Source organism: Giraffa tippelskirchi, chromosome 1, assembly GCF_054371585.1.
Source record: "Giraffa tippelskirchi isolate mGirTip1 chromosome 1, T2T-mGirTip1v1.2.pri, whole genome shotgun sequence".
In the NCBI taxonomy this organism is placed as follows: domain Eukaryota; kingdom Metazoa; phylum Chordata; class Mammalia; order Artiodactyla; family Giraffidae; genus Giraffa; species Giraffa tippelskirchi.
The window spans coordinates 17054718-17075022 of NC_137275.1; the positions used below are offsets into that span (position 1 = coordinate 17054718).

At 41.2% G+C, this 20305-nt stretch overlaps 1 protein-coding gene across 2 annotated transcripts in view; it reads right to left on the minus strand.

Moving 5' to 3' along the window:
- CDS1 (CDP-diacylglycerol synthase 1) overlaps positions 1 to 20305 on the minus strand; it is a 92188-nt gene that overhangs the window by 45060 nt on the left and 26823 nt on the right. For both annotated transcript variants that reach the window (XM_081582181.1, XM_081582172.1), the window contains exons 3-5: positions 15384 to 15480; positions 8881 to 8978; positions 5505 to 5644 (exon numbers count right to left, since the gene is read on the minus strand). In XM_081582181.1, the coding sequence (XP_081438307.1) occupies positions 5505 to 5644; positions 8881 to 8978; positions 15384 to 15480 (335 nt within the window). The remainder of the gene's footprint in view (positions 1 to 5504; positions 5645 to 8880; positions 8979 to 15383; positions 15481 to 20305) is intronic.

Below are 20305 nucleotides of genomic sequence, written 5' to 3' on the forward strand. Positions count from 1 at the left end.
GCCATCCCTGGGATTCTCCAGGCAAGAACACTGGAATGGGTTGCCATTGCCTTCTCCAGTGCATGAAAATGAAAAGTGAAAGTGAAGCCGCTCAGTCGTGTCCGACTCTTCGCAACCCCATGGACCTCAGCCTACCAGGCTCCCCTGTCCCTGGGATTCTCTAGGCAAGAGTACTGGAGTGGGTTGCCATTTCCTTCTCCGATGACCCTTTAATAGGACAGGACCATATTTAAGGTGCATGTGAAATGATAACAGATATATTGGGATGGCCAAAAAGTTCATTCAGGGTTTTCCATAACATCTTATGAAAAATCCAAATGAACTTTTTGGCCAACCCAATAGAATACCATGTATAGTTTATATAAGAAGTTTCATCACTTAACCCAGCAGCTCCTAGCTTACTACAAAGTTGCATTTTATAGAAACACAGAGACTGGAAAGGTCAGTTTTTATTCCAGTCCCAAAGAAAGGCAATGCCAAAGAATGTTCAAACTACTGCACAATTGTACTCATCTCACACACTAGCAAAGTAATGCTCTAAATTCTCCAAGCCAGGCTTCAACAGTACATGAACCGAGAACTTTCAGATGTTGAAGCTGGATTTAGAAAAGGTAGACGAACCAGAGATCAAATTGCCAACATCTACTGGATCATAGAAAAAGCAAGAGAGCTCCAGAAAAACATTTACTTCGCTTCATTGACTATGCTAAAGCTTTTGACTGTGTGGATCACAACAAACTGTGGAAAATTCTTCAAGAGATGGGAATATCAGACCACCTGACCTGCCTCCTGAGAAATATGTATGCAGGTCAAGAAGCAACAGTTAGAACTGGACATGGAACAACAGACTGATTCCAAATTGGGAAAGGAGTACTTCAAGGCTATATACTGTCACCCTGCTTATTTAATTTCTATGCAGAGTACATCAGGCAAAATACTGGGCTAGATGAAGCACAAGCTGGAATCAAGATTGCAGGCAGAAATATCAATAACCTGAGATATGCAGATGACACCACCTTTATGGCAGAAAGTGAAGAAGAACTAAAGAACCTCTTGATGAAAGTGCAAGAGGAGAGTGAAAAAGTTGGCTTAAAGCTCAACATTCAGAAAACTAAGATCATGGCACCCAGTTCCATCACTTCATGGCAAATAGATGGGGACAACAAAGGAAACTGACAGATTTTATTTTCCTGGGCTCCAAAATCACTGCAGATGGTGACTGCAGCCGTGAAATGAAAAGATGCTTGCTCCTTGGAAGAAAAGCTATGACAAACCTAGACAGCATATTAAAAAGCAGACATTACTTTGCCAACAAAAGTCCATATAGTCAAAGCTATGGTTTTTCCAGTGGTCATGTATGGATGTGAGAGTTGGACCATAAAGAAGCTGAGCACTGAAGAATTGATGCTTTTGAACTGTGGTGTTGGAGCAGGCCCTTGAGAGTCCCTTGGACTGCAAGATCAAACCAGTCAATCCTAAAGGAAATCGGTCCTGAATATTCATTGGAAGGACTGATGTTGAAGCTGAAGCTCCAATACTTTGGCCACCTGGTGTGAAGAACTGACTCATTAGAAAAGACCCTGATGCTGGCAAATATTGAAAGCAGGAGGAGAAGGGGACGACCGAGGATAGATGGTTGGATGGCATCACCGACTTGATGGACATGAATTTGAGTAAGCTCCAGGAGTTAGTGATGGACAGGGAGGCCTGGCGTGCTGCAGTCCATGGGGTCACAAAGAGTCGGACACAACTGAGCGACTGAACTGAACTGACAGAAGCATAGAAAACAAATTTACAATTACCAAAAGGGAAAAGGGGTGGGGAAGGGATAAATTAGGAATTGGGGATTAGCAGATACAGCTTACTATATGTAAAACAGATAAACAACAATGGCCTACTCTATAGCACAGGGAACTCTGATATCCTGTAAGAAACCAAACTGGAAAAGCACATGAAAAAGACAGTATATGTGAATCACTTTACTGTACGCTAGAAATTAACACAACATTGCAAATCAACTATACTTCAATAAAAAAAAAAAAACTGTGTTTTAAAAGTACATTTCTAAGACTATAATAATGTCAATATCCTGGTATGATCTTACACTGTAATTTTTCAAAATATTATCACTGGTGGAAACTAGGCAAAGTGCATAAGGCATTCTGTCTTATTTCTTACAACTGCATGAAAATACATAATTATCTCAACAAAAAGTACATTTTAAGCCAATAATTTAGGATATAAAAGCAATTTTTCATAGACTGTCATAAACAGCAGCTGGTTCTAAGATCAGCCCTTAGCATTAAAGAAAAAAATTTTTTTTTAATTTTTTGGTTGTATCACACAGCAGGTGGGATCCTAGTCCCTGACCAGGAATTGAACCTCCACTCCCTGCAGAGGAAGCACAGAGTCTTAACCACTGGACCACCAGCAAAGTCCCTTAAGTTTTTATTTTTTTTCACATCAAGAATAGTTCAAATTTTATTTTTTAAAAGCACAATTTTTAAAAAATTTATGACCCTTGGTCGCCATGTAAAAAAAAAAAAAAAATTTATGACCCTCTTAGTATTAAGTATAAACATCAATGACTCAGGCATACATTATATTTAGTATGAATTAAAGCAACAATTTCCTATCTTGTCACTCTATTAATGTCTCCCACTCACCATTCATTGAATTACAAACCTGGTTATATTATCTCTTAGCTTGAAATCCTCCAGTAGTTTCCCAGGAATAAACCCCAAAGTCTTCCTATGATACACAAGGCTCCTCAAGATTGGGTTTCTGTCTACTAGTACAACCTTCAGTACTTCCCATGGGTCCCGAACATGCCACTCTCATTCCCAAGACTGCACAGCTGTTTTCTCAACCTGGAATGCCCTTTCCCACTCTCCACCTGGCAAACACCTGTTTGTCCTTTGCTTTTCATGACACCCATCATCTCTTCACACTGTTCATGGGGTTCTCACAGCAAGAATACTGAGGTGGTTTGCCCACTTCCTCCTCAAAGACTGAAGGCAAAAGGAGAAAGGGATGGCAGAGGATGAGATGGTTAGATAGCATCACCAACTCAATGGACATGAGTCTGAGCAAACTCTGGGAGATAGTGAAGGACAGGGGAGCCTGGAGTGCTGCAGTCCATGAGCTCGCAAAGAGTCAGACATGATTTAGCGACTAAACAACAGCAATCTTCTCTTCTCCAAGACCTTCAATGGCCTTCCTGCCCCAGTAAAGCAAGGCTCTCCTTCCCTTTCTTCATGGTCTTAGAGGTCCTTGTTCACATTCCAGCAATGAACTAGGGGACAAGTGTCTCAGCAGTTGCCAGACCCTGGAAGGCACACTAACGGCCTGTTTCCCTTTGTATCCGCAACACCATGCACAGCACTGCCACTTGGAAAGCACTCGAGTGTTTGTTGAAAGAATGACAATGATGACTTTCAAGGAGCTTAAGTGATTCTATAGAAGAGCAATGGTAAGCTATGCCAATGATAGAAATCAGTTAGAAAAAAATGAACAAATACTGATTTGATAGTCAGAAATTTAAGGGGATGAAGCAACAATGACTGTAAAGAATTGGTTGAGAGGGTATCATGTATACAATATTACAAAAAGAAACAAGTTGCACAGCAAAGGAAACAACAAACAATATAAAAAGACAACCCTCAGAATGGAAAAAAATAATTGCAAACAAAGGAAACAACTGGATTAATCTCAAAAATACACAAGCATCTCATGCAGCTCAATACCAGAAAAACAAACAACCCAATCAAAAAAATGGGTGGAAGACCTACACAGACATTTCTCCGAAGAAGGCATACAGATGGTGGACAAACACATAAAAAGATGCTCAACATCACTCATTATCAAAAAATGCAAATCAAAACTACAGTAAGGTATCACCTCACACAGGTCAGAATGGCCATCATTAAAAAATCTACAAACAATAAATGCAGGAGAGGATGTAGAAAAAAGGGAACCCTCTTTCATCATTGGTGGGAATGGAAATGGATAGTCAAAATGGACAACAATATGGAGATTCCTTAAAAAACTAGGACTAGAACTACCATATGACCCAACAATCTCACTATGGAGCATAAACGCTGAGAAAACTATAATTGACAGAGATGCATGTACTCCAATGTTCACTGTGGCACTATTTACAATAGCTGGGACATGGAAACAATCTAGATGTCCACTTACAGATGAATGGATACAGAAATTGTGATACAATATACAATGGAATATTACTCAGCTATAAAAAAGAACGTATTTTAATTATTGAATTAAAATGACATACTCTTAAAGGACTGACTTTCCCACACACTCTGTATATTTTTTTGTTTAATGAGAAATGGAAAGGAGTCATCCACGTTGTATTAAGTTTCCAAAATTGTACTAACTGGAGAAGAATTTATTTATGAGGAAACCCCTAAGAGCTAAAACAGTAACCATTAAGAGCTAAAGAGAAAACTCACAAATAAATTTCATTTCTGCCTTTAAAAGTGAAAATAATGATAATACTCAATATTTAAATAGTGCCAGGTACTGCTCTAAGTGCTTTGCAAGGAAACTGAGGCACAGATCAGTTAATTACATTTCCCAAAGTTTATTCAGCATGTAAGCAGTGGAACCAGGATTCATACTGGAAATCTGACTTTTTAAAAGTATATACCTAGGGACTTCCCTGGTGGTCCAGTGGGCTAAGATGCCATGTTTCCAATGCAAAGGGCCCAGGTTCAATCCCTGGTTGGGGAACTAGATCTCCTACACATCAACTAAGACCTGGTAAAGTCAAATAAAAATAACAAATAATTTTTTTAAGTACATATCTAAATCAATTTCTTAGGAAATTTCTTTTATAACTGGTCATCTTCAATGGAAAACAAATCTGGGGGTTTTTTTGGCCATGCTGCATGGCTTTTGAGATCTTAGTTCGCTGACCAAGGATCACGGCCCCCTGCAGTGGAAGTATGGAGCCTAACTAATGGACAGTCACAAATCTGTTAATTCTAATGTTATCCTAAGTATCTGATTCTTAATCTGAAATGATAAAAATGTGACATAACCTACTATAAACAAATATATATATATTTTTTATATAAATGACTATATAATAAAAAATGTCAGGATAACTAAGAACCCTGATTAATTCTATATAAAACTGTTTCCTAGGAACAAATAAGGCAATATATATGTGAAAGTTTCTTTGTAAATTATGTCATTACTTGGTAAATAATCCATATGTTTAAAGTTCTTTTACTATAATTTACAAAGAAAATTTTCAAATATATAGATAAACTACTAAGCAAGTACTTTTTTTCAACCATCATTAGGGAGTAACTGCAGTTTAAGACTGTGATGAAAGTAGTTTTATATGAGACATTTAAAAAGAGAAGGTGGATTAAAATGTAACCAAAAAAGGATGTTACAATTTAACATAAATAAAAATAAGCATGTAACATATACTGGCTACAAATCAATACAGAATCTTTTCCTTAACTTACCTGCCAGATACAGGGCAAATGATATAAATCTGTGGTAGCGAATGAGGAACTGAAGTTGCTCTTCTCTTTGAACAAATGTAGCAAAATAATCAGCCACAGTCTCTCCATAGAAAAAGTAGTTCACACACAACAGAAAGTACCTGCAACGTTAAAACCATTAGCTTCTTTATATTTGAAACATTGTTCCCCTCAAACTCAACAAAATTATTTTCTACTTTTGATGATGACACAGATCAAAACTAAGTTTTGAACATAGGTTCATGATATATTCCACCAAAATGCTTTTTTTTTCCTGTTTTAAACTTAATTTCAAACTTACCAGTGAACAAAAATGTACTGAGTAGTTCATGCCTTTATTTAGCTCAAAATCTAATGCCAGAGACAGAAAATTAGGAAACAGTGTAGAAAATACTACACACACACACACACACACACACACACACGGTTTCTAATACACTCTCTCTCACACACACACAGAGTATTAAGTTTATAATGAAAATGCATTCCCAACATCTCCCTAATGCTTTTTTTTTAAGATTTTTTTTTATAGTGGTCATTTTTTAAAAAGTCTTTATTGAATTTGTTACAATTTTGCTTCATTTTTTTATGTTTTTGTTTTTGGCCACAGGGCACATGGGATTATAGTGCACCCCGACCAGGGACTCAACCTGTATCCCCTGCACTGGAAGGCAAAGCCTCTACCACTGAACCACCAGCGAAGTCCCTCTAATGCTCTTTAATAGTAGAGCTCCTAAGCCAAATTCCCGCCTGCCCTAAGGAAGATCAACGGGACAAGAGAGAAGAGGGAATTCGACCTCTCACCTCCCACCCTGTCCTGCTCACACTGGGTCTTGCCCCCTTTTCTCAATGCTCCAGATGGGCTCTAGTTGAGTAAGTCACTCAAAAAGGGTAGCAGTGGGGGGATGGGAGCTAGTTGCAGGTAAAGATCTCTGGGAAAAACTTTACAACTTTATGAATAGCCAGCCGGTCCCTTCTCCCAGTGCTGGTATATCCTTTTCCCCAGGCAGAAGTTGAACCCACAAGACTTTGCTGATGGGAGCGTGTGTAAGCCAGGAAAACACGCTGAGAAACACTGCCTCGGGGTTCCTCCCGGACTCCGCCTTAGAAAGACCGTGTCCTAGGCAGCAGCAGGAGAGGAGAGGGGTGGTGGTTCCCTCTGGTCCTCATGGATGGAATCAGACCGCACTGTTTGCCAAGGGAAGCACATCGCGTTTCCATATCACCATGTCTCTCTCTCCTACAGTGGAAATTGTCTGTGACATCTCTGTAAGGCTATCAAGGCCTATCTAGCCACCTTTTTTTGTTTTTGGCCATGCCCCTCTGCATGTGGGATCTTAGTTCCCCCATCAGGGATTGAACTCATGCCCTCTGCACTGGAAGCGCACAGTCCTAACCACTGGACCGCCAGAAAGTCCCTCACCAGTCCAACTTTTGGGCCACTATTCCCTCCCACTCAGGAGACCCAAGATCTCACTACCTGTGGCAGGTGCCTCCTCTGTCCCCCATCTAGAACCTGACGGGTGCTGCTTCCCCAGCCCAGAACATCCTTCTCCATCCAAAGCCTGTCTTCATTTCTAGTAGCAGTTTCTCTGTCACCTTCTCCATGAAGCCTCTACAATCACTGGAGCCCATCTTGACCTACCTTTTCTTCCCCTTACACTTAAAATCAATCCTGCATGGGAATCCTACTCTCCAACTACTTTAACATTCATTGGAAGGACTGATGATTAAGCTGAAGCTCTAATACTTTGGCCACCTGATGCAAAGAGTTGACTCATTGGAAAAGTCCCTGATGCTGGGAAAGATTGAGGAAAGGAGAAAGGGATGACAGAGGATGAGATGGTTGGATGGCATCAACGACTCAATGGACGTGAGTTTGAGCAAACTCCAGGAGATGGTGAAGGACAGGGAAGTCTGTCGTGCTGCGGTCCATGGGGTTGCAAAGAGTTGGACATGACTGAGTGACTGAACAACTAATACTTAATCTACCTAACATTCCTTGTACACATTACCACTCATGAAGAAACTTTCCAGAAGGAAAAATCAGGTGTTCACAAAACCAAGAAACTGTTTTTGACTACTGTAAACCCAAAAGGTGATGTTTGTTTTAAAAAGACACTGATACTAATCAAACAACTACTGATATATTCAAAGACATAGACTGTTAATTATGAACTATCATATTATCATGTTTCATGGTCAAGGTCCTGATAACTAAGAAACCTGAAAAAACTTAAAAATATATAAAACATTAAATATTAAAATTATTTGGTGATTTCTATTTACTAATTTTACATGCAATATTTTCTACATAGAAGAATTTAATATGCAGTGTTTCAGGGGCTGGTAACTGCCCTGAAATGTTTAGCAGGGTGCCTTACACACTAACCCTATCAGAGCCTTCCTCTTCCCTCTGACTACCCTCTTTGTTGCATGTCAGAGGTCCTGGGGCCTTCAGGAGACCAAGCCAGGAGCAGCAAAGGTAAGGTCATCCATCCTCTCACTGCCCTGCTCCGTCCTCCTGCCCCAGGCCTATGGGGGCTTTGGAGAAGGTAGGCCAATCTGCCTACCTTTCCTGGTGCTCAGATGGTAAAGAACCTGCCTGCAATGCTGGAGACCTGGCTTCGATCCCTGGGATGGGAAGATCCCCTGGAGGAGGGCATGGCAACCCACTCCAGTATTCTTGCCTGGAAAATTCCCATGGACAGAGGAGCCTGGTGGGCCACAGTCCAAGGGGTTGCAAAGAGTCAGACACGACTGAGCAACTAAGCACAGCACAGGCCAGTCTGCAGGGGTGAGGAGGGGTGAGGAGGGGAGGGGAGGAGGGAGACAGACATGCAGCTTGGGCTTTCTTCTCCTGAATTAACCAGTTGTCACTCAAAAAAAAAGGAAAGAAAACCCACAACTATTTTCATTTCTCATCTTCCAGTCTTTGTAGAGATATCAGATTTTGTGTATGGTCTCATGTCAACTGAGGGGAAATAAACCAAAAGATTAACATATTTTTAACATTTCACAAAAATGAAGCTGTTAAAATTGTAATTATAAAGGGTATAAACACATGTCCAATATAATGCTGAGGTTTTTAAAAAGAGGGCAAAAATAGTGTGTATATGCAATATAAGTGAGGTATCTGTACAAAGAGTGAAAGATGAAATCTGAAAATAGTCATGTTGAAATGGAGAGTTAAAGGTGATTTTCTTCTTTCAACATTCAATTGCGTTCTTTTTATTTATATTTCTTTATACTCAGTCTATAAGGTCAACTGGGTGGATACTAACTAGTCAGGATGCTTCCTTACCCACTTTAGAAAAGAATCAGATTTTCTTATCTGAAACAGTTTTAAGTCACTTACCAACTTAGTGTTCTAAACCAAGGTAAGTCATAAGAATGATAGACTCTGTAACCTATGGTGATGATTTCATGGAAGCATTTCACTTGGATGCTTAGAACCTGAAACCAAGAGAAAACATTAACACACAGTTCTTAATGTCTACATTTATGCTTAATTATTTAATAAGTAACTTGCTGTCACATGTATTTTAGAAATCTTCAGCTACCCACTTTCAGCTATTCTAAAGATCATCAGCAAAAATTCAATATTCAACTTCTCTATAATCAAGTGATGTCCCAAAGAGGTAAGCAAAACAATGTTTTATTCAAAACGCTTGAGAGATCCTTCCCAGGGTAGGAGGTGGCACCACACTTTAGAATTTGAAGGGTATAGCCTGGCTGGGGTCACTGCCAACTAGGCTTAATCAATCCCTCATTACTGCTTCATTTCTTGAAGTTAGGTGGCTTTTTCTGTCCATTTTGTTTCTTGAGTTATCCTAGGAAAATGATCCTATGTGAAAATTTGCTTGTGTATGTTTATTTTTAACAAGTTGGTATTCTTGCCAAGGATAAAGATACTATCGGGACAAATGACTAAAATATCCTTACTGAGTCACTGAGGCGTTTGGCATGAGATTTCCATTCTTCCCACCATGCCAACTCTCCCTCAGCCAGCAACACACATCTCTGATCAACCGAAGCAGTGCTCCCTTGACATATTATAAGCAGCCTTCGACATCTGCAGCCCCACTGGCCAGTCAAGTGAGTCTATGCAGTTCTGTCTGCACAGTGTCCAATACACATGCCAAGTAAGTAAGTGGAAGTCGCTCAGTCGTGTCCGACTCTTTGCGACCCCATGGACTGTAGCCCACCAGGCTCCTCTGTCTATGGAACTTTACAGGCAAGAATACTGGAGTGGGTAGCTGTTCCCTTCTCCAAGGGATCTTCCCGACCCAGGGATTGAACCCAGGTCTGCTGCATTGCAGGCAGATTCTTTAACCATCTGAAACACCAGCGAAGCCCTGCACATGCTGAGTAAATGGGTTTATATTCATGAATCCCTTTTTGATGGTCTATGCAGCAGTCCCTCAAACTGCTGCATCCAGCAATCTGGGTAAAGGTAATTTCTGAGACTGCCGCATCATAACCAGTGTTTGGCTTAAGTCAATTCCAAGACTCCAAGAGCAAATGGCAAGCTGAACACTCATCACTAGAAACTAAGAGATCCAAACCTTTGTCAGTATAGCAGGTTAACTTTTCCCACCTCTAGGGAATCTACCCAAGGGCTTGTTTTTGTACAGCCCTAGAGCTAAGAATGGACTTTATATCTTTAAACATTTAAAAACAAAACCCAAAGATGATATGATGGAGACACATGTGGCTCCTTAAAGCCTAAAATACTACTATCTGGGCCTTTCCAGAAAGAACTAACCAAACTCCACTAAATACTACACTTTGGGATTTCTTTTTAAGATCACCATAAATCAGCATTCCCAAACCTACTGCCCAGGATATTCTCAGGCTATTTTTCCCCACTATACCCATTATATGTCCAATAACATACTTAAAAAAGTAATTCTGTCCCCTCGGCAAGAAAATATTATGCCACACTACTATAAATAATTCTTTTAAGAAAAAGTTATAAATGTGTTATAAACACAAGAGGAAATTTAAATACTATCCTTCAAATAACCTTTGCATATATTATCAAGTCATTTTTTTTTAACAAAAATAATCACAGAACAGGGACAATGCTCAATGTTGATAAAATGGCAAAGCTATGCTATTTATAGAACCAAGGGCTTTTAAAATATCAAGTGCACTCATGCAGTTTCTATGAATACATTTGTTCAAGAACAGCCATTAGGTCTATATATGGAATTTCACTGAAAGGAGAAAAAAAGAATTTTTAATATCACACACATATATGTATATAGTTGTCACTTATAGCTTATCAACAGAATTAATATGGTACTGCTGGAAAAATAGAAAACGGAGAATTCAAAATATTAGAGTAAGAACCGGGTGACCACAAAGAAACTGGTACTCCATGCCACCGATACAGGTAGCAATGCACCAACAGGCCTCTGCTGGCCCAATTAATGTGCTAAGAGTGTTAAAAAACAACCAATACGTAAGTGCCTACTCTGCTACTTTGGTCTTCCCTGGTGACTCAGCAGCAAAAATATCACCTGCCGGTCCAGGAGATGTGGGTTCCATCTGGGGGTTGGAAAGATCCCCTAGAGAAGGCAATGGCAACCCACTCCCATATTCTTGCCTGGGAAATCCCACAGACAGAGGAGCCTGGGGGGCTACAGTCCACGGGATCACAAAGAGTAGGACACAACTCAGCAACTACACAACAACAACACTCTTGTTACTTACTGAAGATTCAGAGAAATAACACAGGATTTTTGTTCTCAGACAGCAATAGTCTTTCAGGGAGAACACACACTACTACAGCACAATGTGCAAACAGCCACTTGGATACAAGCACAGGCAGACATAGAAACCTGTGGTGAGGGTGGGGATGGGCCAGCTGGGGTGAAGGAGGAGGACATACAGAGCCATGTACACAGGAGGCGAGGAAGATGTACAAGGAGCTAGAAGTAGTCCAGAGTTGCTGCGATGAGAAGCAGAGAGAGATGAGTCTGGTCACAGCATCACAGGAAACAGCATGAAGGGCTGAACAAAGGGATTTGGTGCTGAAATGATCGTGAAATGACAGGATCAGACCTGGGTGTCTGGGGTTAACAAGTGGAAAGAACTGATGGGAGACGCAGCAAGTAAAGAGACAGCAAGGCAGTTAAGATACCACCACCCAGAGGGGTGTGGATGAGTGGCAGACGATGACGGAGTGTAAGAAATCAGAGACATCAAGGAGGTCGAACTGACTGGATTTGGTGGCTGAGGAAACAGAGGGGCTCAGGGAGAGAGGAGAACACAGGGTAATACCGGCGAAGGCTTGAGAAGGGGACAGAGGTATGCAGAATGGCTGGCAATAGAACACCAGTTCAGATTTGGCTATGTCGAGTTTGAACTATGGCACCTACGGGTTATCCAAATTAAAGTGCCTATTTTCACTCTGGGAATTTGTTTGAAGACAATAGCCCTGCATATGAAAAAGCTTTACATTTTAATATGTTCAGGATAAAACTATTCACAATAAAGAAAAACCGGAATATAACCAGAATGTCTAAAAATAACACATTGATTGCTTTAAATAACTTATGATGTACTGCATTCCACTGAGTAGATGAATGTATTAAAGCTAATGGTTACAAGGACTGTGGAGCAACACAAAACATTCACTGTTTAGTTTAAAAAGGATACAGCATTTAGTCACATGGTATACAATTACAATCATGGTTTTTAAAAGAAAACAAGATGAAAGGAAATATATCAAATGGCACTATTAATTGAGTTTTAGTCACTGATGATGGGATTGGGAATGATTTTTTTTAATTATTTATTTTCCAAAGTAATTTTATAAAGAAACTTTATTATTAAAATTTTTTAATTAGGTCCATGGCATGTGAGATCTTAGTTCCCTGACTAGGGATCAAACTCATGTCCCCTGCATTACAAAGCAGATTCTTAACCACTGGACCACCAAGGAAGTCCTTCCAAAGTGATTTTAATCAACATTTATAACTCTCACAATGGGAAATGCACTATTTAAATAATGTGCATTAAAACAATTGTCATGGGAGTTTCCAGGAAGGGGTGTGGGGAACCTCTTATATCTGTCACATGTTCCCATTTCCTTCTTAAATAAGATATGCTTTAGTAACTCCATCACTTAGAAAGTGTGATTCCAAGCTGTGACTGCAACAATTAAAGCACTATAAATAGAAGGTTGAAGAGAAAAAGCTCCTTTTATTTTAAGGAATGTGAGTATGAGTTCCATCTTAAAATAGTAGCTATCATTTCCTAGATGTAAGTTTTCAATAAAACTCTCCTGAATTAGTCATTTTTGAATGCTGGTATTATAGGACAAATGCAAGCTAGGTTCAATGTGAACTTCTCAAAATATAAAGGACCTAGTTAGGGTTATAAAGGTAAATAAGACTTTAAAATACAGATAGTATCAATTGAGTACCAACAGTGTGTGTGTATGTATATATCTATCCATGTTCCCTTAACATAAATATCATAAATACAAAGCATGTATATATGCATGTGTACATGTGTATGCATGCATGTGCAGTAAATCTAAGTTAAGAGCAATAACAGTTCAAACATATTCTAACTAGATCTTTAATATTCTTCTCTGATTAAACTCACCAAAGAAATAACCTATAATAAAACGGCATTTTGTTTCCATAGTAGAAAAACAAAAAAGCCCAAGTATTTTAAATGTGCTTATGATTCTCTTTTTAAAAAATCAGAATCCAAATATGCAAGGATGTCTTTAAAGGTGTTTTCAATGTTGTCATAAAAGAATGGTTAAGAATTGGTCTCTATCCACAAATTCTGGCCCTAGTTACCACACCAAATAGTTCAGCTTGGGAGAGTAATGTCATTTTGTCACCTGGAACCCACCAAACCAACTTGAGTCAGCGCCTCCAGTATACTGGTGGTTTATAATCTTTGATCAAAACTACCTTCAAAAGAGGATTAGCAATGCAAATGATCCCTAAAATTTTAAATGGCTCCCCAAAGCTTTACAAAGTAAATTCCTAACATCTTCACATAGTATGTCAAGGGCCTCCAGGATTTGATCCCTAATTACGTTTTCACGTTCAAAGGCCCCAAGCCCCAGGTAAAGGTTTCACCTACGCTTTCCCAACACAGCCAGTCACTGGGGCCTTTGCTCACAGTGCTCACTACAGCCTGACAGGTCCTCAAGGTCCCCAAAGCCTGAGACCGCTGGGAGCCCTCAGGGGTTCAGACTCAGAGGACGGGCAGCTGGGGCCTCACCTCCGTCACAACTGGACAGTGCTCACGGCTCATGCCTGCCTACCTGGCTCTCACACTCAGCACCCTCTAGCCCCACGGTAAGACAGTCCTGTCCATTATCCATCTTTCCTTTGTAAGAAAAAGCTGCAATGTCAGCAAATTAACAGAACAGAGAAAGTAATTCCGCATTCATTTTTTTTTTTTTTACCTGGATATGCCAAAAAAAAGTACAAAATTAGTAAGAGGATGAAAAGAAAAGTGAAAGGGCTTTGTGGTCCTTTAAAGAGGTATTCTAAGTCACTTCAGAAGTTGATGGGATTTTTTTTTTCCAACTGTGTCTGATTTCACTTCAAAATTTCTTTTATTTTCTTAATAAAAATAAAAGGAAAATCATCATATTGCTCCTACAACTGTATCACTGTGAATAGGAGTAAACAGGAAAGGGGAAGGCAGGTAAACATATTTTGCAGGGTGTCCAGGCAGCCAGAAAAAGAACAGGGAGGTAAGATCATAAGAAGGGACTAAACTAACTGAGATGTGTGCATGCATGCTTATTCACTCAGTCATGTCTGACTCTTTGTAACCCCTTGGACTGTAGCCCACCAGGCTCCTCTGTCCATGGAATTTTCCAGGCAAGAATACTGCCGTGGGTTGTTTCTTCCTCCAGGGGAAGCTGGAGGTAACTGAGATGGATGAAGACAAATAATAAAAAGAAGGGACATCATGCATAACCCTGGAGCAGGCCCTCACTGTTCACTGCTAAACCACGTTCAGCACCCGGCAAGTACACGATGAAGTTGTTGAACAGAATGTGTTTCTCTTTCTTATTTCTACCACTTTGGACTTAAAATGCTTCATGCTTCTTTGGCGATCAAGGCTTTTATACACAGGGGATCCTCAGCTGTGACGATCCTTCCCCCAGGATCTCTGCTTCACCCCATGACTCATACTCAGCCTTCAATCACTGTGCTGATGCTGAATACTGGATAAAGTCCAGGAAGCCTACCAGCACCCTCTGTGCTCTCTTAGCTTCCTATTCTTTTGTCCAGATGCTTATTGCAGCCTGTGATGATATATCTGATCAATTCTTTAGTACACAGACAGTAAGCTCCATGAGGGCAGACACAGGCGCACCATTCTCAGCCCCACTGCATCATTTCCCAGAACAGCCTGGCACAGGTTTTTGTTTGTTTTTTTTTAACTGTGCTTTCTCAATAAGATCACAGTTTATTCCACTCATTTACTATACTCTTTATTCATATGGCTACCTACATGTCTCTGCCATCAGACTGAGACTCTTAAAGTCAGGGATCTAGCTAATAGTCATATATGTTGAAGACGTGTGTGTGTTGCTTTCTACTGAATGCCTGGCACAATTTCTGACACAAAGTTGTGTATCTGTTATACGTACTTGGTCCCTGCTTAAAGAACATACTGAATGGCCAATTTGCAAGTGGAAAAGCTTAGTTAAGGTCATCTCATAAACCAGAAAATGCCTAAAGGAACTAAATTTGCTGTTACCAAGTCTTGAATCACCTTCTTTTTCATGACATACTCAAATCACTTCAATATTAATGCTGTAAAAGGAAGCAAGAGACACTTGGGCAAACACAGAACACTTACAAGAAGCATCAGCATAAAGGATCCCATATAGATGATCAGGAAAAACAATGAAATCATCGTCAGAGTAAGAATTCCACGAATCCACCAGTTTTTCCACCTACAAAGGAAATGTTTGTAAAGTTAGCATCAGTGTATTCTTAAATGCTTGCATGTTGTTTCACTACTAAATAGCCAGACTTAACAGATTTCCCTTAACTACACTTTAGGAATCCCCATGCACCTACTTTGCCCTGTACAATAACAACCATAACCAACCAAGCAAACCAAGAGCAATTGCTCAGTCACTGAGAGCTAAAGGAAATGTAAAAATTGTGTTTGCCAAAAGAAAAACAACAGCTCATGTTCCACACGAATGAGGATGGATCCTCTGAGGCTGGGAAGTGAGGTGGCCAACAAGGATGTCTACACATACCATCTGGGGTCATTCAGATGGGAAGGAGGGGCCACGTGCATAGCCCACTCAAAGGATGTCCATCCTTTGGGGTGGTTGATATAAATGGTAATGATGTTAAGGTGGGGTACAACAGAGAGCACGGCCTTCTAATGAGAAAAAGTAAAGAAAGGGCAATGCAGAACCGAAACTGGAGAGACTAGCAATTTCAGGAAAATGAGGAAGGTGTGGGGAGGTCAGGCATTGAGGGCCAGGCCAACCAGATGGTCACTTCTTTCAGCTTGTTTTCCTGAGGGACAGAGCCTTCAGTGGTAGAGTATTCTCTTCTCCTTGGGCCTTTGCTGTTTCTTAGAGCGGAGCTCCCCTGAGCGAAAAACCTGGCTGGTCCATGGTAGCTGAGTGTGACTTGACCTAGTCAACCCTCTGCTGTCAGTAAGGGCCTGGGAAGCCCATCTCCCCCGACACAGGGGCGTCACACATACCCCTAGTGTACCTTACAAATAGTTGCACTCTTTTTGTGGCTATGTCATGAAAAATGTCAGCAGACACTGCATGAAACACCCCAAATTGTTCTAATAACACCTATAGGAGGAATATTCATTGGAAGGACTGATGCTAAAAGCTGAACTTTTAACACTTGATGCAAAGAGCCAAGTCATTGGAAAAGACCCCGTTGCTGGGAAAGACTGAGGACAGGAGGAGGAGAAGGCAATAAGGGATGAGATGGTTGGAGAGCATCACTGACTCAATGGACTTGAGTAAACTCTGGGAGATAGTGAAGGACAGGGAAGCCTGGTATGCTGCAGTCCATGGGGCTCCAGAGAGTCGGGCATGACTGAGCAACTGAACAACAACATAGAAATATGATGCTTTCTGAATCTAAAATTCCTGCCCTCTTGAGTTTATTCAGTCTACATTCATTTTACATTCTACTCAATAATTTGATTTCTATTAATTCAAATGATAACATTTAAATTATATCACAGACATTTTGACCCAACATATGATAACACATAGGCACACCCTATTCTAAGTATTCTCCACCCTATAACAGAAATATTAGCTGATTCTATTCATTTGTCAAACACTAATTACAGTCCCTGTCTTCAGTCACTGTCCTATATAGTCTGGATACCCAGATCTACTCTTCTCTCAAAAACTCCTTTGATCACATCCTTTCTGCACACACGACCTAAAATGCCAACATTAAATCCAAGCTCTTTTAAATTGTTTTCAAGGTTTTGCACAAGTTTGTCAAATTGTACTTACCCAACTTTATTTCCCTCTCCTGCTTAAATCTGCATGTAGACGCATACATTTTTCATGAGACTGAAAGCTTTGGGGCTGTGCTGAAAAGCTACAGCTGAAAGGTTCCATTTGGCTTTATAGAACAAACTCTTTGAGGATGAATGAATGGATTAGGAAACTGAGCTAGGTCGCAGAGCTTGTCAGAGGTAAATAAAGGACCACAAGCCAGTCTGTGGGTAATAACCCTGTCTTGTTTGTATGAATCTCAGAGAGGCACTTAGCCTTCCTTCATAACTGATTCTCAGACTCAGAATCACTGAGAACATTTTTTCAGACAAAGGACACTACCCAAGTGTCAGAAATCAGTCCTTGGTGGGAACTGCAAAGTCCATGTGCACCTCTAACACTAAAGGGCTGGCCTTGAACATCGGAGAACCAGAGATTTGAACAGAGACCTACTCTCTTTTATTATACCAATGCTACTCCTCCCAAAAAAATTCCCCAACAAGATCAAAGACTTAATTTCCTTATTGTAATTCAAATGACTCCCCAAACCTCCCCAGAAAACCTAATACAAAGTTAGGCACATAAAAGCAAAGATTTAAACATAATATATATATCCACTGATAAGGTAACCAAAAGTTACCTCTCAAGGGAGAAGCGCTTAACTCCAAACAGAGCTCTGATGTGCAAAATGCATGTACCATTGTTACTAAAATCCAGAGGAAAGTCTAGTTCCAGACTCAAAATTCTTGACTTCCTTTACCATACCACCATGATCACCTCAGAGGAAGCCTTAATTTTGAGTCCAAGTCATCACCTCACAGTTTTAGATCAAGGAACTCAGAACCAATAGAGGAAAGTTTCATTCAAGTCTCCCATCTCCAGGACCTCTGTGAGCTAGAAATGAAATTTCTAAAAAGTATATAATTAAGCAGTGTTCTCTGCCTGGAAAATACCACGGACAGAGGAGCCTAGAGGGCTACAAGTCCATGGGGTCACAAAGCGTTGTTCATGACTGAAGCAACTAAACAACAACAAGCAGTGTCCTTAAAAGCAATTATCTAAAGCGATGACACATTTATTGCTCAAATCAGTTATGTGATGCCCAGTGTCTTACTGTTACTACAACTCTTTAGGAGTTTTTATTTCAAAAGTAATAAAACAACAACAAAATTTTTTTTTCCTTGTGGTACAAGCATCATGAGTTGTCAAAGACCGAGGATCAAGGCAGTTCACCTGAGCCAAGAATCAGAGCACAGAGGCACTCTTCGAGAACAAACAAGAACTTGATGGGACATCTAGTAAAGAGTAGGGGTTTGGAGAAACCCTATCTACCAGCCTTAGGAGGAAGTGGACAGGAAGTGTGCAGGTTCCTAGGGAGAAGGAAGATGGTATGACAGAGCAAAAGAGCACCAGCAAGACTATGCCTGGGTATCTTCATGGTCTCTCAACCTTCACTAGTAACACTTGGGCCACATCATTCTCTGCTGGGACGAGCTGTTCCATGGACTGTAGGATGTCCCCTGGCATCTACCTACTAGGTGCTAGCTGCACCCTCTCTTACTGTGACAACCTAAAATGTCTCTGTGCATGTGTGTTCAGTCGTGTCCAACTCTTTGTGACCCCATGGACTGTAGCCCTCCAGGCTCCTCTGTCCATGAGATTCTCCAGGCAAGAAATACTGGAGTGGGTTTCCATTTCCTCCTCCTGGGGATCTTCCTGACCCAGGGTTCAAACCCTCGTCTCCTGCAGCTCCTGTATAGGTAGGTGGATTCTTCACCACTGAGCCATCTGGGAAGCCAGACATTGCCAAATGTTCACAGGTTGTGGGGGATGGTACAAAACCCAAGGCATCGCCCCTGGAAAGAGCTACTAAGTTAGATTCATTGCTGAAGAAGCTCTTCACTAAAGGAGAAAGCCAGCCACTTCGCTGGCTAATGAATATTCCTTTCCACAGATGCATGCAAAGGTCAAGAAACAGACTGGGACACCTGCCAAGGGACTGAAGACTTTTCAGGCTCCTTCCAGTATCAATGGCTAATGCTCTTTTTGGCATTATATATTAGAGTCTTAAAAACGAACATAAATCTTGCCCAAGGAATTTCACTTTAAAGATTTTATCTGGACTTTGAACAAGATGGTGGAGGAGTAAGTGGACGTGGAGTATATCTCTCTCCATGGATACATCAGGAATACACCTTCAGACACAGAAGTGCTTGCAGAACACCAGCTGAGAGCAGACAGGAGTACCTGACCACCGGAAAAGAATTTACAGGACCATGCAAAACTCGGTAGGACAAAGGAAGTAGGGGGGAAAAAGTAGAGTTAGTAGGACTGGACCTACCCTCAGCAAGTGGGGGAACTGAAGAAGGGGTCCGATCCCCACAACCAGAGGAGAAACAATTGAGGCTGAGAGTGAAGCAGCTGATCTGTGACAGCCCAAACGGAATGAGAATCACACAGACAATCCTTGTCGCAGCCACACATACTCCAGACAGGGACGCATGTTTCCTAGAAGGCACAGCGACTGGAAGGTGGAGTGTAGGGATTGTGGAGCAATCCCAGGGAGAGGTCTGCTGTTGACTGTGGGGAGTTGGCCTGAGGGGACATGAGGCAGGAGACTGTGGTGGGAAATGCCTGTGGAGGAAAATCAGGCAGCCATGGAGGCAAGCCGATACTGCTGAGTCACACATAGGGGTGGCGCCATCACCAGAGCCTCTCTCTCCACACGCCTGCACTGGCAGCTGAACCACAGAGAGGCAGGCCCATCAAACACCCGACGCCCAAGCAACAGAGAAGGACCCCAACCAGGGGAGCCCTTTTAGTGTCTTATGCACAGAACACCAGAGTAGGACCCCAATCAGCAGGCCCCTTTATGTGCCTGACGCACTGAGCAACAGAAGACCCCAGGCAGGAGAGCCCTCTAAGTGCCTGAATGGGCAGAGCAACGGAGAAGGATTGGACAAAGGGGCCTTCTGATCGCCAGCCACCAGAGGCTAGAAAAAGACTCTTGAGAGTCCCTTGGACTGCAAGGAGATCCAACTAGTCCATCCTGCAGAAAATCAGTCCTGAATACTCATTGGAAGGACTGATGCTGAAGCTGAAACTCCAATACTCTGGCCACCTGTTGCAAAGAACTGACTCATTGGAAAGGACCCTGATACTGGAAAAAAATTGAAGGCAGAAGGAGAACGGGAGGACAGAGGATGAGATGGTTGGATGGCATCACCGACTCAATGGACATGAGTTTGAGTAAACTTCAGGAGTTGGCAATGGATAG